The sequence below is a fragment of the Stegastes partitus genome, unplaced genomic scaffold, assembly GCF_000690725.1.
Source record: "Stegastes partitus isolate 25-593 unplaced genomic scaffold, Stegastes_partitus-1.0.2 Scaffold1134, whole genome shotgun sequence".
Classification (NCBI taxonomy): Eukaryota; Metazoa; Chordata; class Actinopteri; family Pomacentridae; genus Stegastes; species Stegastes partitus.
In genome coordinates, this window is record NW_007578865.1 from 222,973 (window position 1) to 241,744 (window position 18,772).

The 18,772-nt window shown below is 39.5% G+C and overlaps 2 protein-coding genes across 3 annotated transcripts; both read right to left on the minus strand.

Moving 5' to 3' along the window:
* Window positions 1–3,583: 3,583 nt before the first annotated feature.
* On the minus strand, window positions 3,584–9,797 carry LOC103368243 (CD209 antigen-like protein C). Its single transcript, XM_008296550.1, has 6 exons — window positions 9,708–9,797; window positions 7,746–7,835; window positions 6,409–6,489; window positions 4,536–4,678; window positions 4,342–4,442; window positions 3,584–4,218 (listed from the first exon to the last, which is right to left on the minus strand). The coding sequence occupies exons 1-6, from the start codon at window positions 9,763–9,765 to the stop codon at window positions 4,071–4,073; spliced, it is 621 nt and encodes a 206-aa protein (XP_008294772.1). The 5' UTR covers window positions 9,766–9,797; the 3' UTR covers window positions 3,584–4,070.
* A 1,427-nt stretch (window positions 9,798–11,224) lies between these two features.
* LOC103368245 (C-type lectin domain family 4 member M-like) lies at window positions 11,225–15,876 on the minus strand. Of its 2 annotated transcripts, none has more exons than XM_008296552.1 (7): window positions 15,687–15,876; window positions 14,639–14,728; window positions 14,476–14,532; window positions 13,071–13,139; window positions 12,652–12,788; window positions 12,457–12,557; window positions 11,225–12,365 (listed from the first exon to the last, which is right to left on the minus strand). In XM_008296552.1, the coding sequence occupies exons 1-7, from the start codon at window positions 15,823–15,825 to the stop codon at window positions 12,224–12,226; spliced, it is 735 nt and encodes a 244-aa protein (XP_008294774.1). In that variant the 5' UTR covers window positions 15,826–15,876; the 3' UTR covers window positions 11,225–12,223. The 2 variants fall into 2 exon arrangements, with proteins under 2 accessions (XP_008294774.1, XP_008294773.1); XM_008296551.1 differs by having other exon boundaries at window positions 11,225–12,386.
* Window positions 15,877–18,772: the final 2,896 nt, after the last annotated feature.

Consider the following 18,772-nt stretch of genomic DNA (forward strand, 5'->3'; position numbering starts at 1 on the left):
ATTTAAAACTGAGCTCTTCCCTGATTGGACGGCTGGTCGGTCTTTGTTTCCGGAAGTGCCTTTCGATTGGTGCACAGCGCCCCCTATTGGTGAGTTTGAGCTACTACTATGCTTTCTGCCCAAATCTTTACAAAAACTCGATTTTCTATTCTATCCCCTATTAGCATTTCTTTGAATTGAGATGTCCTTTATGATGGAAAAGCAGGACTGGTTTCTGAGGTATTGGCAGAAGGACAGATGAGACAAGGAGGCTGAAAGTCGTGAAATAAGATTAGCCTACAGTTTGTCCAGCAGAATGCGCTCTGACTCCATTCTTCACACTCTGAACCCTGTGTGCAGCACATGTAGCAGAGTACATATCACAGCTGAGCAGACTGTGGTATCTTGATGCTACGCTGACAACTAGTTTTGTGAAATGCATTGCTGGAAAGTTAATAAACAGTTACCCCATCATTTTCCCTCGTCAATATTGCACACTTACGATGTGCATAAATAGAAAATAAAAATAGATGCAACATGATTCATTTACATTCCTTTTGTGAACATGATTTCATCACATAGACTTAAGTTGTTTATGGAGAATGTTGAATGTACAAGTTTCTCATGCGTTAGATGAAAATGATTTATTTGAGAACAGAACCGTAATGTACAGTCGTGACTTGATAATCAGACCCATAACATTACTATCCGACAGGTTTTTAGGAAAAACGAACAGAACCCATTAAAAACAGCCTTAACATACAGGCAGCCTTGGATTCTGACTCCGACATGATATTTTATGTCACAAATAAAGATAACGGCGTATGATCTGACTTAACAATCCGACAGATTGGCTACGTTCAGACTGCAGGACTTAATGCTCAATTCAGATTTTTTTGTGAAATGCGATTTTTTGGGAGTTCGTTCACATTTCCAATTAAATGCGACTTGTATGTGACCTGCTGTGTGAATTTCATACGACCCAAAAGTGTCCCACATGCGCAGAAGAGGACACAACGATGTCACACACAGCGAGCGTGCTCAGTGTTTGCAATAGTAAATGCAGATGGTAACTTTTTTTTTTTGTTTGTTTGTTAAGATTATTTTGTCTGGCGTTTTTGCCTTTATTAGTTAGTACAGTGAGAGAGTGAGACATTAAAGGGGGGAGAAGAATGGGGAGAGACCTGCAGCAAACTGTTATGAGCAGAACTCGAACTCACGACCGCCGCGTCGGGGAACTATAGCCCCTGTTTATGGGTTGCCCGCTCAACCAGGTGAGCTATAGGGGCACCCAGATGGTAACTTTTGTATCTGCCATTCCCCCACTGCTACCGATAATGGAACAGAAGTGTGACCGCTAACTAAACCGGCATCAGCAGCCAAATACTGCCTGTGCGTTCCGGCCACTTCGACTCCGGGGGTGCACTCCAACGGGGTGGAATTGGCCGGAACCTGCACAATCACACTGGTCAATTAGGCGTGAAATCCAGCGATGTGTTCTAACAGTACACTAGTTGTTATAACAACTATAAACAACAAACATTAACAACAGATTAAACATCCCAAAATCTCTAACTTAACCAGTGCATGAAAAAAACTATATCTGTCATGTCCTGCCGTAAAGAATTTAGCTGATATTATGGGAGCTGGAAACCACCAAGACTACACAAGATCATGAGCAAAACTTTTCGTTTCTCACGTTTTATGTCTTTGATTCCCACTCATTCACTATGAGATAAAAAAAAAAAAAAGCTGTTGAACACATTTCACTCAGCAATGATAAGTACAGAAGGTGTGAAGTTTTTTTTTTCTTCTCAAGAATAAATATCTATTTCCCAAAAACCAGAGATGAAGATTGAGAGGTCATACCAGCCCCTTATGCTGCCTAACTGAAGATATCATCTTTGAATTCGTGTCTCAGAAGCCTTATCATTGCAGCATCATCACAGCAACAGAAACTGTTATGTGAAATACAGTAAACACCAAAACCATGACTCCACAGCCTAATGCAGCAGTGATAGGCAACACCCATATGACATACTGTACTTTAATGTAAAGGCTGACAAATAAGTTCTCTTGTAAGTAAAATGCATGCAAATGTGTTGAAAAATGTCTTTACAAAACCCCCCAAAAAAGAGGATTATCTGTACACTGGAAAAAAATGAACATTTTAGCAGTTTAGCAGAGAACATAATTTTACATACTGACTGTAAAAAACAAACAAACAAAAGAAGAAAGCAAGAATGACCATTAAGGGAAGGCTGCTGCAAATACTGAATAAAAAAATGTTCACACAGCAGAGTGGCTTGACTGAGGCAGCTACAACTATTATTTCTATATTACTAACTATATATTATTCAATAAATAGTAAATAACTAAATAAAAACAGTAAAATAATAAATACACATAGATTAGGTCTGAGCTGAATGCAACAGTTTGACCCTGAAACAAACTTGATCTGAGACAATCGGAAGCAGTGCTAAGTTCACTGAACTGTAAACATAATAGTTTTTTTTTGTTTTTTTTTAAAACTATTCTTAACAAATCAATTTGAATCAGTAAAGTGATCCCTAATTTTCACCTTTCTTCATTTGCTCCCATTGATGGTTGGAGGATTTATAGAAAGACCACCATTTTACCCAGTAATATTACTTTAACATAGTGATATTGTCATATCATTAGTCATTATTATTTTAAAAGGTAATTTGTGAACCTTCTTCATGATTTCATTTATTTTGTGTAAAGCACCAGCTCCACTGTCACCAAAACAGCCTCCCAGCATAATGCTGCCACCACCATGCTTGATGGGAGGTTAGGTGCTGTTGGGGTTAAAGGTTAAAGTTCTCACCTTTTCTCTTCCAAAGAGATTTCTGGTCGTTTTGGCCAAATATCTCAATTTTTGTTCTATCTGACCTCAGAACCTTTCTCCAGAAGGCCTTTTTGTGTGTGTGTGTGTGTGTGTGATCAGCAGCAAACGTCAGTCGAGCTTTGAGGTGTTACTTTAACAGGAAGAGTTTCCTTCCTGCACAGCATCCTCTCAGCTCATGATGATTTACGACACACTTGACTGTGGATTCTGACACCTATGTACCAGCAGCTTCAGATTCATTGCAGACCTGGTTTTTGCCAATTCTTGCTTGACTCTTGACCATCCTGACCAATTGTCTCTCAGCAGCAGGTGATAAATTGTGTTTTCTTCCTGATCATGGCAGTGACACAGCTGCACCATATACTTACAAACAATTGCTTGCACAGAGGACTTTGGGATCTGTAGTTGCTTGAAGTGACTTTCAAGACTTGTTCAAGTTAATAATTAGTTTTTTCACATCTGTGCCGACCTCCTCAGACTTTCCCATTATAGCAGTTGTGGCTGAGTCTAATGAGTGTTTTTAAAAAAAGCCTGATTGAAACTGGCTCAGAGGCGTCGGCAGCTGCAGTCAATCCAAATCACTCACAAGAAGTTCAGAGGCCATGCCACGAAGAAAGTTTGATTAACACAGCTCTCTACATCACCCAAACCTGATAAGTCAAGTTGCTGTATGTATATTTCTCAGCATGATTTTGTCATAAATCCAGAAGATCTATAATAAATTTAAGAAAGAACCAAAATGCACGATTGTTTATTTGTGACAAACACACATATTACAGTGATTCATTCGTCGAAAATGAAAAATCTGGAATAATTGGAAGCACAAAACTGCCGTGGTATACATGGTCTTGCAATATGAGCAGAGATAAGTACAGACAACATCAACATTTTTAAACAGTACTGGTCTTTAAAAAAAAAAAAAACACTGAAGGGAAATTCCTTTAACACTGAAAACGACTCAAATTTATCCAAACAAACAAAACAAGAGTTTAAAAGTATATAAATGACTTTTTTTTCATTAATAAACTTGAGGGGATATTTACATATTAAATTTTTTTTTGTGATTATTAGCAAGCAGAGGATAGTTAATGAATTGCAATATAACTGTGCATAAGTATGTCAGTGAGCCACTTTACCTGCAGCTTGGCCATAAACAATGTTTCACTGCTGTCTTTAGCTGCACGTGGTAGATGTTTGTTTCATAAACGGTTGATTTGGATGCTTAGAAGGACATGGTCTTTTCACACATCCAGACATTTTTAGTTTCACACGGTTTATCGTTCCAGTTGTTTTCTTCATCAAAAAACTTTATTTCTCCACAGTCCTCATTGCTGCCTTTGTGACTGTTGGGCTCCTCGGTGCCCCAGTAGCTGAAACCCCAAAACAAAGAAAACAGATAAACACAACAAGGCAAAGTTAAACATTTTCATCACTTCAAAATGTAATTTATCGCACTGATTTATGAAAAAGCAATGATCAAATCATGTGTTAACCTCATGGTCAGTGGAGTCCCATCCACCCATTTCCACTTCCCCTCCGTCTCCTGGTCAGTCAGGCCGATCCACATCGGCTTTCGGAAATGTCTTGCGAATTCCTTATTCACAGAAACATCAGAAGCATTGCCGTTATTTATTTTTTCAGTGTTTATCTCTTTCCCTCCCGTACATACATATGCACAAAGACACACCTGTTCCTCTTTGCTGTTGATAATCACCAGATCTGCGCCGCGCTGCAGACAGTCACTTCGGCTGTCCTCCCATGAGTTTTCCAGCAAAGAAATGTAGTAGAAACTGTTGTTGAAATACACCCATCCTTGTTGGGAATATTCACCTGTTAAGAGATAATGTAATGTGGTCGTGTCAATCATTTATTAACATACAGTATTTGCCAACGATTATAGCTTCTCATGTCATTTTACATTAGCACAACTGTGTACATTGGTATTAATTATCTGTTTACACACCACCCTTCATTTATCCGTACATATATCTGCTTACAACTACATAAAAAGTATGTTATAAACCATTTACTGAAGGATTATATACTGCTTATGAATGCTAAACTAAAATTTAAATACTAGCAAAGGTTGCTCTGTTGTGCACATGCTCATCACTGCAGTAAACGTGAACCGGGTAAGTGTGATGCTATTTTCGAATAAAAACAGTAGAAACATCAGTGTACAGGATGTGGTTGTCTACTTATCTCTGACATTTATAAGTAGACCGTACATTTTGTCGCATGTGTGTCTTTACACGAAGACAAAGATTTCCCCAAAATCCTATTTTCGTCACATATTGATTTCCCTTTCTCGCTGTCTCTTCCTCTTTTACTGACACGTACGTGCTCCTTTTTTATGGGCTTGTAGTGTTGAATTAGTCACAAAGAGAATTAAAAAATATGCATATTAAGTGTCTGATATCAACATTTGTTTGTGAAGGTATCTGCGAATATCCACACAAGTTTCAATAAAAGATGGACGGTGGCCTTTAAATTTTACCGTTTACACATCTACCAGTTGTATGAGTAAGAAATGAGTTGCACTTTATTTGATGAATATACCTGACAGTGAAAACATTGCCTCATATAATGACAGTAATTGTAAAAAAAATATCCATCCATCCATCCATCCATCCATTATTAACCCTTAACATGTTTTTGGACTTGTAGGAGGAGGCTGGAGAACCCAGAGAGAACCCACGCTGCACGGGGAGAACATGCAAACTCCACACAGAAAGATCTCAGGTGTCCTCACCGGGACGTGAACTGCCGGCCTTCTAGCTGTGATGCAACAGTGCTAACCACTGCATCACCTTGCAGCTCTGTAAAAATATATGTATATATATATGTATATAATTAAATGTGGCTCTGTGGCATCTGAATGATACTGAAACCAATTAAAGCTTGTGTAGGCAGTTATTTTTTGACATCTGTTTGCTGAAATTCCCTAATAATCTTTTGGCAGATTATAATTCAAGGAGGGGCTGCAAGGTGGATTGCCGGTTAAGGTGATTAACTGGTGATTCTAAATTGTCTGTAGGTGTGAATGTGAGTGTGCTTGGTTGTCTGTCTCTAAGTGTAGCCCTGTGATAGACTGGTGACCTGTCCAGGGTGTCCCCTGCCTTCACCCTGAGTCAGCTGGGATAGACTCCAGATTAAGGAGTGTATAGATACTGGATGGATGGATGGATGGCTGTTTTTGGACTGTGGGAGTGACTGTACTGGAGAACCCAGACAGAACCCACGCTGCACAGGGAGAACATACAAACTCCACACAGAAAGATCCCGGGCGTCCTAACCGGGACGCAAACTGGGGATCTTTAAGCTGTGAGGCGACGGTGCTAACAACTGAGCCGCTGTGCAGCCCAGGAAGAATCAATCAGCTGATCACTGAGAAAAAAATACACTCCAAGGTCAAGAGGGCACAAGTGCTGTTGTGTGGTGTCTGGATGTGACTGACTGTGATTTCTGTGTTTTCTGTGTTTTTGTGTTTCTTACCTGCCTGCAGGGCAAACTTCCCTCAGGGGGCAATAAAGAGTATTCAGTTTCATTTCTACACTCACCAAACATCGTCATCTTCTTCTCCAACTTGTCTCTTTCTTCGGCCATATTTTTAAAAACGTGGTTGGCGTCTTCACGACTCTCTAAGAGAGCAAAAGAGTCGTACTATTTTTAATGTAGTTCAAACAGTGGATATGTCACATGGTCATGCTGAGGAAACATTCAACACACCAACACTTGTTAACCTGTGGACACCAGTATGTATCACAGTAGAGGAAATCTTGGGTTTTCCAGCGGTTAAGATGTGGTTATACAGTTCAGGTCAGAATTAGTTTATGGTTAAGGTTAGATAAGGGAGCTGGAGATAGAAACTAATTCAACCTGGACACAGTCTAAATACAACCCAACACATTTCGTGCTATAAAATGAAAACATTACCTGTCTTTTGATCCAGTGACTGACATTATATTATGAAAATGCATTCATGCTGTATAATCATGAGGACTGACGATGTTTAATAGAAGGACGTGCATTTTTTTTGTCATTATAAAATGTTTTAAAATAACCGCTGAAGCATTTACAGCCAGTGACTGTTCTTAAATGTACATGCTAATGGGACAGAAACTACAGGCCAAAACTGTGAATAATGCCCACATCAATACATTTTGTATTTTTACACATGGTTATTCATTCTTTAAAAATGTTTGACAGTAAAATTACACTATTTATACTCTTTTAAAATAAGTACAAACATAATTATAATACAACTATTTATTATTAATTGAAAAGATTGTGTATATTACAAATTAAAAATAGGTAATGTTTAAAATATTGTTTAACATTTCACAAATTTGTATTTTTACAAAAATTAACATTGTATATTATGTTGTAAAATGCATGTATGTTGCACAATAATTAGCAGTAGCTGTATGTACAGTTTAATAGAAAGTCTTGCAATTTCTTGTCATAAAATCTGAGTGTAAAATTATATTCTTGACGTGTTCTAAAAAGAAAATCCTTGTACAAACTGCAGTCATGTTGTGTATATTACAAGTGATGATCTTATTCTTACCAGAAAGACAATTTTTTGAATTACATAATCTAATTATGAAATGAACAGGCACTGACTGTAAACTTAATAATGGCTGTTTTTCAAAAGCATAAAATCAATTATGTAAAGTTTTACACAGGGCTGTATGTAAACCTTCAGTGTATGTAATTATTTTCCGGGGCTGCAGGCGTGTTTAATATTAAGAGTTTGTAGACACAGTAGCAGAATGATCAGATAGATTCAGTTCAGATCAACTGAGAAGTGAAGATCTTCCGTCTATAAGTAAAAAATATAAAAACAGTTTTTGTACAGCTAAACAACTTATTTCCGCTCACTCATGAAACTCACTCTGACAAAGACGCAATGAAACGTTAAGGCCAGCTTGAAGGATGCATAGGAGTCCAAAAGTCACAGCAGCCAGCCGGTACACTTTCCTTCCTGCACAGAACAAATAGCAGATATCTTATAGGAGCAGAACACTGTCAAACAATTTTCATTTCACTTTTTCTACACTGAGCCAGTAAATGAAATAGGAATAAGTCTGCAATTTGTAATTTCTTTATAAATTAAAATTTTACATCTATGCCAAGACAGACTTGAAGCAACAAGGCAAATGTATTTGACATTTTTGTTGGATTGATGATACTGATGCTGATCTGAACATCCATCCATCCATCCATCCATTATCTATACACCGCTTAATCCTCACTAGGGTCGCGGGGGGCTGGAGCCTATCCCAGCCGACTTAGGGCGAAGACAGGAGACACCCTGAACAGGTCGCCAGTCCATCGCAGGGCCACACTTAGAGACAGACAACCAAGCACACTCACATTCACACCTACGGACAATTTAGAATCACCAATTAACCTCAACATGTTTTTGGACTGTGTGGGAGGAAGCCGGAGAACCCGGAGAGAACCCACGCTGCACGGGGAGAACATGCAAACTCCACGCAGAAAGATTCCAGTGCCCCCACCGGGACGCGAACCGGCAACCTGTCTTACTGCGAGGCAACAGTGCTACCCCCCTGAACAGTGCAAGTAAAACTAAATGAATACTATGTCAGCTTTGAAAGCATTGCTTTCTTTAAGGCGTTCTGTCTTATGCAGAGAGATAATTCCAGCTGGATACAATATACAGGTCTTCAAATGATATGGTTACAGAGTTTTCCTGGATGAAAAAAACACAACAATGATTTGATATACACACTGAAATACCAACTGTTTAAATATAAGTATGTTTGCAACCACAAAAAAGAGGAACATGGTTGCCAGTAACAATAAATGAATTATATGTGAATTGATGTCATAAAATGTTTGGTTTTTTTTTTGGCTATCTTGCTGTCATTATAATGCTCATTTACAGATTTCTGATTATTTTTACATAAAGTGATTTGTTCTTTTACACCGATTACATTATTTTTTACTGTATTTAAATCAACAAAATTATCATCATTTTGCTGATATTTGCCAATATTTAAAAATATTTTTGAATCGATTTTATAGATTCTCCATTTTTTATTACATTAGTAAATTTAAGCAAAAACGAGTAATTTAAGTAATTAATTAAAAGTATTAATTAATACAAAAACTCTATCTACAGGCTATATTTTTACAAATAACATATAAATTTTTTTGCAATGTGTGACTGTGAAATTACACTGTTTTACTGTATTTAAATAGTATTCCACTGTTTTGGTCAGGCATTTTTCTGGTACCTCTGCTGCCAGATGTTTTGTTGTTTTTTTTATAGTGTAGCTGATGTAGAAGAAGCTCTTAAACAGACATCCTCCTTGTATTTTACTGTATATCATAAAGACAAAGTTGCTTATGAAGACAAAGCAAAGGACGATTTACTTAGATTTGGTCAAACAATCTTTCTTCAAGCACAAGACAATAAGACCACCAACAGATTGTATTCTAAAAAATCTGTCGTTAAATCTGAAGTTTGCAGAATTCTGATTTATCTAAAACATGCTTTATCGTTTTAAGAAAATAGCTTTTAACTGTTTAATTGAAATTTCAAAATGATCTGTGATAGCACTGGCAACATTTTTAAAGAAATGGAGCAAGGTGACACGTTTAAAGAGCGCGAATGAACCTGAGTGAGGACACACAAATTCAGCTCACTATATCAGACTAACTGAGGAAACGTTAACAATCCCGTCAATGCTCGTGTCAAAGTGTTTCCCAAACAGGTAGACTAATTAAACAAATAAAACTTGTAAAAATCACACTCTTCAACAGTCAATAAAAAATAGGAATAAAAACAATGAATAAACGCTGCATTCTCAAGACCTTTTGAACCCACCTAGACGTCTCTGTCTGATGTCTTCACGACATTCACAGCCATGTATTTCCTCTGACATGTTCACATGCAGGTCTGTGGTGGCCAAGCCTCGAAAAGCATCGGTTTGCTTCTAGCGTTTACTGTTGTCATGAGGTTTCTTCCTCCCGTCCTCTTGTCCCCGCACACTGTCAGAGAGATATGTACTGTAGCCAGCGCAGTTTCCTGTTTGCGCCCTTTAACACATCATGTGGTACTTCTGTAATTGTCTGTATCTGCTGAATTAGACGAGTAAAAAGCTGATTCACTCACATTAAAATATGAAACCTTTACTTCTGTTGCTGAAAAATTGGATGTCACAATATCTTTTGTAAAAACTAACTGTTGTTGATTTCACTTAAAAAAAAAATCTTCTTTTACATTTATGCACAATGTTCTTCTGAACTCTGAGAGCATCACTGAACTTTAGAGCCTTCATGAATTTAGTTTTTGTTGCAGGTTTGCAGTGTTAGACTGCATTTTTAAACCTAATTCTTCTTCTTTCTCTAAACCAAACAAATACAGTAGTGACTCTATAATCCGACACTAAATGTAAAACCTTCTTTTATGTTGATAGCAAGGCTGTCGGATTGAGAAGAGGGAGGTTGAGGTACAAGGAGGGCTTGATGCTTGAAGGGTCATTTATTGTTAATATTTATTGTTTATAGTTGTTATAATAACTAGAGTATTGTTAGAACACTACGCATCGCTGGATTTCACACCTTTGAGCGGTGTGCTTGTGCACGTTCCAGCCACTTCCACTCCGAGGATGTGCTCCGATGGGATGGAAGTGGCCGGAACACACATGCCAGTTCAGAACAGCGGTCACACTTCTGTTTCCACCATCGGTAGCGGTGGGGGAATGGCAGATACGCTCCACCGTTACCATCCATGTTTACTTCCATAAACACCGAGCACGCTTGCTGCGTGTGACGTCGTCGTGTCCTCTTCTGCGCATGCGGGACACTTTGGGTCGTATGAAGTTCACACAGCAGATCACATATAAGTCGTATTTAATTGGAAATGTGAATGAACTCGCAAAAAAATCGGATTTCACAAATAAATCCAAATTGAGCATTAAGTCCTGCAGTCTGAACGTAGCCAATCTGTCAGATTTTTCGGTCAGATAATTTGCCGTTATCCTTATTTGTGACATAAAATGTGGGTTCTCTCTGGGTTCTCCGACTTCCTCCCACAAGTCCAAAAACATGCTGAAGTTAACTGGTGGTTCTAAATTGTCTGTAGGTGTGAATGTGAGTGTGCTTGGTTGTCTGTCCCCTGCCTTCACCCTAAGTCAGCTGAGATAGACTCCAGCTGACTTTGGGTGAATAGATAATGGATGGATGGAAGCTTGGAGGGAAGATTATATTCTAAAAAAAAAGAGCGAGGAAACTACTAAGCATCATAAACACAGGTCAGCAGTATTTGTGTTGTTAATGGAACTGAAAGAAGGAAAGCAAAATTTCAAAGCTGAATTAAAGTAATGAACATCTGACACCTCATAAGACTGAAGAGCTGTTTTTATTATCAGTGGGTTTCTTTTTACATATTGCAAACACATTTGACGTTTCTTGTAACAAGTTATTATAGTTGAGCCCTGGTCAGTGGCAACTATATTAACTTCAGTGAGGATTAACACGATCATATAAATGATGTCTTGTCACACAAATACATTAAAGTGTACATATGACTGGTTCTGTGCTGGTTCCTGCTACCTCATCCTGAAAGATCACCCGAGAGATGATTTGCATCTTTATGGCAGGTTATCAGATAATACAGGCCTCAGAGGCTGTAATGGAATTTATTTATTTATTTTTTTACCCATTAGTCATCCAAGTTTGGATGACCGTTTTTAAAAAATACTTCAGAGAGATTTTGAGGAAACTTCTCTAAACATTTCAGTCCAACACTTCAACCTCAGAAATGGTGAAAACTGCAGCAGGACTCTGGCATTGAAATCCTGAAGTTAATAAAAGATATTTAGCTCACTGAGCGAATTCACAAACTTTTGACAAAGCAATTGCTCTCTGTTACCTCCTCTGTGATGTTTCTGTCTCCCACTGGCCTCACTGATGTGTCTGATAGTGCTTGACTTGTTAAAGCAAAACAATAAAAAAAAGTCACTTTCACAAAATGGGTTCTTTAAGGGAGACATTTACAACTAATGAGGAAACAGAAGACATTTATTTAGAGATTAGGCAAAGCATGTATAATATATTAAAGTCTTCAATACACAGGCAAAGCAGTGACCCTTGATGTACTTTGTTTCTGTGTGTTTGGCCACTTAACCTGAAGCTTATCAGTGACCTTTAAGTCTATATCCACACTAAGCCAGCAAATTTGCAAAGCATGTTGTTGTCCACACGAGCATATTCAGGTTGTTTGTGTGGAGATCTGCCATGTAAATATGCTGAAACAATGGAAAAGTGGCACCATTGCTTCCTTTGGTCTGCATGTCACTGCTCAGTTTTCCATATCATCTGCAGGGTCTGCACGCAGAATTATGGAGAAACTCTCTTTTCACATATCCAGGAGTGTTTCATGGAACATTCTTCATCATTCCAGCTGTTTGTAGAAAAAATACGCTTCACCTCTCCACAGTTTTCATTTGTGCCACCATTAGGCTCTTGGCTGCTCCAGTAGCTGAAACAAAAAGTAGTCAAACTAAACCCAACATCAGTCCAGCAAATCTGACAGGAAAATGGTTCAATTCTTACTGAAAATATGTATGCACCTCTCGTTCATTGGAGTCCCGTCCACCCATTTCCACTCCCCTTCTGCTGTTGAGTCAGTCAGTCCGATCCACACGAACCTCTCGAATTGGAGAAGGAAATGCTAGTTTACAAATAGAGAAACTAAATGTAAACAACAGAAATGAAGCCAGTGTCGATAAGCCGTGTTTCAGATACATATATTCTCACACGCCAACCTGCTCCTCTTGGCTGTTGATAATCACCAGGTCTGCACCTTTTTGAATGCAGTCATCTCTACTTTCTTGCCAGTTTTTCATGGTAGAAGAAACGCAATAAGCACTACTGTCGAAATTGACCCATTCACAATGTTGAGCTTCGAGAAAAACACACAAAAGAACCAGAACATTTTTCTGAACAAGAACTCATAAATAATTGACATGAAGGTGAAAAGGCAGTGTTTGAAAATTAAGGGGAAACAGAACAACAACAAAAATCTAATTCACAATAAATATCAAAAAAGAAAAACACCATATAAAGTCAATCCAGTTAATGTTTACCTTCGTATGTAACATGTGACTAATATATTTGCCCAATAGTGGACCATCTGTTTGGATGTATACTTTGATTAATAATGTTGTTCTATTGTCATACGTACTGAAGTTGTTTAGCTTCCTCTCCAGCTCATCTCTTTCTTCTGTAAGACTTTTGCTCCAGGCCATAGCATCTGAAACAGAATTTCCATAATCTATTGCATCATCAGTTAAATGTTGTTGGTTTCACCTTCCAGGCCGGTTGACAGATGAGCGAGCAGGCAAGTAAGAGGCAGTGTGGCAGCAGCAGAATCACTTCTGGTGATGAACAGGAGACAAACTAGATCTACTCTGCAGGGTGAGATAGAAAGATAAACGTGAGGGTGACGGTAAAATCCAAATGGAGAACGCAGTCTGAAAGGACAGCAGGAAGACCTACAGCGGGTCCCTTCATCAGGATCAGCAGGAGGCTATTTTTGAGGTCAAGCAGGATGACTGCAGTGAAGGTAGGACCTTCAAGGCCAACCAGGTATTGCAGGACAGGCAGACAGATGGAATAAAAATGGTGACTGGAATGCAAAGCAGGCAGACATTACCAGGACCTTAGGGAAGTATTCAGTCAAAGACTTGGGGGAAACAGCACTCTGGAGTTTTCCAAACCAAAGGAGCTGGAAATCTAAAACACCCACAACACAGACTGGCAACTTCAGCTGAAGCAAGCGGGCAACGCAGGACAGCAGAGCATCCAAGGTGTCTCACATCGCTGAGAGACACATTGTCTTCTGGAAAACTTCCTAACAGGTGGCTTCTGGGAGTTTGGGTGGGGTAGGATCAGGCAGGAAGGCAGCAGACTGGGAGGCAGACGGCATTCTTAGATGTAGGAGAGCCATGAGAAACCTGTTCTCATCATTGACATTGTGGAGCTACCTTTTGAGTTCAGAATGATTCCTTGAGAAACCCCTCATAAAGGGCCTTCAAAGAACAGTTTTGTGGGGTTTGGGGCTCAATTTTAAACGCTTTATTATTGTTGTTTTAATTGTAGTTGGAGTTGTGTTTTTTAAACATACAAACAGAAAAGTAATTACACAATATTGTAGATACTACAAAATAAAATGGACTTAAAAAAAAAACCAAAAATGACGGGAGACTTTAGCCAACCACAGGAATAGTAACAATTAATAAGGTCGATTTAATGGTCTCACAACAACCGAACTGGATGTGCAGGAGGAGGGTTTTTCTAGATTTATACCAACAGCAGCTTTAAGATGTGTTGGACCACAGCTTTGACAGCTGAAAAGCATGACTGGAGATTAATTTTACTGACTAATAATGATAATAACTCATTAATAATTGAGTCTTGTTTGTGTAGTCATAGCTTTATAGTTTTGTTTGCAGAGCTTGATTGTTCTCCTAGAACTCACTCACTGATCCATTTCAGAGAAACGTCCCCAATAAAACATTATCATATCAAGACCAACACCTCATGACATTCGAGGCCTGATTATTGCTGTAGTTTTTCATCACACTTACCGGAGTTCATCTTCTTCAGCTCGTCTCTCTCTTCTCTCAACGAGTTACGCTGTGAAACTGTCATTTTTAGTGGAGAGGTTACCGTTATTTATTAGTTATCAGTTACTGCGAAGAATAAGCGCTGCATGATGACATTCTTAAGTTTGGTGCAAAGATGACTTACTGAGAGTCAGACGCAGGCAAATGTTGAGAGCAGCTTGTAGGATACACAAGAGTCCCAAACTCACAGCAACCAGCCTGAAGAGTTTAAATCCTGTGTGTAGCACGCACACACACACACACACACACACACACACACACACACACACACACACACACGCCTTATAGTGTAATGATTGCTGTTATTGGAACTTTGAGAGCTTTATGTCCCCAAAAGGTATTAAATTCTCTACAGTGTGACTATACAAACTGAACAATGATTAATACAAGTACATAAATAATCTGATCAAACTTTATACTGACAGATCAATTTCCTGGAGGTTTACTGTAACCCAACCCTTATTCTAAAAACCACCTATTCCCTAATAGATTAGTGGAGAACATTTTGAGGAAGTTGAGGTGTTCCTTGTTGTTTTCCACCTACTCTCTGTCTTCTTTTTCAAAACCTAATGTCTGGTCCCAAATGATACAAACTCAGATGTGAATACATCCGTGACATTTGAGTGAGGGATCACACACACACACACACACACACACACACACACACACACACACATGCACACAGGAAGTTGCAATGACCACGATAGTTTCCTGAGTCTGATAATCATCACTACTTGCCTTGGTCTCTACAATATGATTACATAAGCTGAGTGATGTTCTTATGAAATTATTAATACAAGTACATGAAAAATCTGATCAAGCTTTACACTGACTGGAGGTTCACAGTCACCCAAGCCTTATATCAATATATCAGTGAATTACTTTTAAAAATTATAGTTTAAAAAAGGTAAATTTTTACAGTGGAGTTAAATGAAAATTAGGTAAAACAAGACTCAAAATCGATTAAATAGCCAATGCAAATAACAAATATTTTCACATCACTGAGGTATTTGGAGGACTTCTAAAAATTTAGATGAACATTTTGCATTACTTCAAAGTTTACAGTTTAATATACAACACAGTATGTTAATTTTAACGATTTTGTCTGTTTCACGTTTATGTTTAACACTAAACTTCAAAATTATTGTGTAACTGGACATTTTGCGTCTCACCAGGTGTTGCGGCAGCGACTGTACTGTCTTCACCAGAGCGGCCCTTTGATGCAGCATCACCGCGAGAAGCAGCTCTGAAGTTCTGAAACATTGAGATCTCAGGTTCTTCTTCATGGACAACCATCTTCATGTTATACATAGTGGACAGTGACACGGCTGTTGGTTCCAGTGATGTCTTCAAATGGTGCCGATCTGAGATGTGAATCTCGTTTTTGGTTCTTGACATGTGAACTATTTGTTCTTCCTCTTTTTAAGAAAGCCATCATTTACACACCCACAACTTCTCTTATCTGATCACACAGAAATTCAGCAGTGTAGAAATTTCTACAGCATCAGCAAATGAATGTTACGCAATAACAAGAGGATTTTCCTTTCTGCTTTTGTTAGGTGTGTGTATGCCCTTTCTTAAGTCTGTAAGTGCATGTTTCAACAGTTTTTGATGATACAATTTAACAAAATTGAAAAACTCTTTTCCAAAACTAATTTCTTTCTGCATGGCTGCATTACAAAGACCGGTTTGACATGTGGTTGTTGCCTTCCTTCCAGCACCCTATAGTAAACTTTCCAGAGGAGCCTGAGAAGTGTTATACCCCGATATTTGGAGCACACCCTCCGGTTCCCCCCTTTTTAAAATGGGAACCACCACCCCAGTCTGCCACTCCACAGGCACCGTACCCAATGCCCACGCTTGGCTGACACTGAAGAGACATGTCAGCCAAGACAATCCAACAATGTCCGGAGCCTTCAGCATCTCGGGGCGAATCTCATCCACACCTGGCGCTTTGCCACTGGGGAGTTTCTTGACTACTTCTACCACAGATATGGACCAAGATTCCCCCAAGTCTTCAGGCTCTGCCTCCTCAGCAGAGGACATGTTGTGAAGGTTCAGTCAAAGGAGGGATCCAAAAATGCAACACAGGGTTTGGGAGTGAAGACAAGAGGGATTTATTTTAGAATAGCAGGGAATCAAGGGACATCGGGAAGCTTGTGAGGGAAGCCGAGTGAGTGAGAGGGATCCTGGGGAAGTTTCCTGGGGGGGGGGTACCTGGAGATGAGACGACTGAGGCTGGGGTTCTGCTGCCAAAGCTGAGCTGGGGATGTGACGATCCATCAGGGAGGTTCTGGCAAAAAGCACAGACGAAACACACATTAGACAGAGCAGGTATCACAAAGCACAAAGTTCTCAAAGCACGGCTGGCCTGTTACCACTCTGAGGAGGATAATCCACTGGCGCTGGAGCACAGGTGGAGACAGGCTTTGTCCAGCACTGATTGCCAATGCACGTTTGGTGTGGAGGAGAGTGAGTGTTCTCCTGTCTGGAAAACCCCGCCCAGCCTGAAAACACGGTCACTGCCACAGCAACCACAAGCACATACACTAAAACACAGTTTCACATACAGTACAGCACCAAACTTGGATCACCACACGTTACCTTAGTTAAGGAGTTAGCAGTCAGCAGTTCTCCCCCACAGCTGTACACACCTGCACCAGGCCTGCCTCCACTTTCTGAGGCATCAAACAGTTTGCCAGAACTTCCTTAACGCCAACCGAAAGTCCTTCTCCACAGCCTCTCCAAACTCCTCCCACACCCTAGTTTTAGCTTCCACAACTGCTGTTGCCCTTTTGATCGACTGGTACCTATCTGCTGCTTCCTGGTGGTGATCAATTGACAGCTCTGCTCCTTTCGTTACCCAACACTCCGAGGCATACAGCTGCAGATCTGATGGCACAACTACAAAGTCAATCATCAACCTTTAGCCTAAGGTGCTCTGATAGCAAGTACACTTATGAGCCACTTTATGCTCAAACATGGCATTTATTATGTCCAATCTGATTCAAATGATCAGCTCATCATCAAGCTCTGCAGAAGCCTGATAACGATCCTGATCATGTGAATCAGGTGTGTTGGAAGAGGGAAACATCTAAAACTTGCAGGATTGCGGCCCTCGAGGACCAGGATTCGACAACCCTGCAGTAGCTCGTTCGTTTTGTATTCAAGAACCACAAGAAAACCAATGTACGAAAGAACTTGCACATCGTGCTGGTTGAAGAAATACGGGGCTGACATTATTCATATTTACAGTAAAGGTGCAAATGTTAATGAAGGTGCAAAAATCACAGGTATTTACAGTCATAATAGGTACGCATTTCATCTGTCCATTTTTATCAGGAATCAGTGTTCAAAATACAAATGATAATAAATATGCAGGATATCAGGTTCGATAATCAACTGATGAGTGGCCTCTTGGTTATGTCTCTTCCCAGGCTGCTATAATGGTGTACCAGGCTGTATCAGAGTACTGGGCCACTGCTAAAGAGCCAGAGTACGATCTGGATGTGGACATTTTGCTCCCAGGCAAGTCACTGATTGACAAGTACAACATCAACACAGAAAACCACTATTCCACTAGAACAGCTAAGGTAAGAACCCACGGTGCCTCATTAAAGCTGCATTAATCAGCTTTCTGGCCATACTGAGCAGAAAAGTATGAGTATAAGCTATCGGTCTTTTTCATGTTTCAGCACCCTTGTTCCTCTACACTTCAAGCTATGAATTAGAACTATTAAAATACAGTCATAGCATTTTGTATGCAGCATGACAAACAACACTGATGAACTGATTTTGTTAGGTGCTGTGCAAGTCTTGTGATAACTTGAATGATTTTAGCCGATGCTACAGCAAGCAGCGGCACCTGATGGATGCATTTGCAGAGCAGCATCTTTACATCAGCTCTGAACTTGAGGTTTGTTATTTAGCTATGATAATGGACTGATATATTCAGTCATCTTTTTTAGTGATTAAATGCTTTGGTGTAGGCAAAGTACAGCAGACCCAGGAACATGTAGAGAACCACCAAGAATGATCCAGCAGCAGACCAAGATGCAGTGCTGACCTTCCACTGAGTCCAAAAGCAGCACAGTGTCTGTGCCAATTCTCACTGGGATTTTTTTTTTTTGACAAGAAATGATATATATACACACCACATATTTCTAGTGCAAAGCCACCTACATTACAGAATGGTGTCATGTGTCACCTGATTTTTTCCCCACATTTTGCTAACAGCAGTGGTGTTCGGAAAGTACAT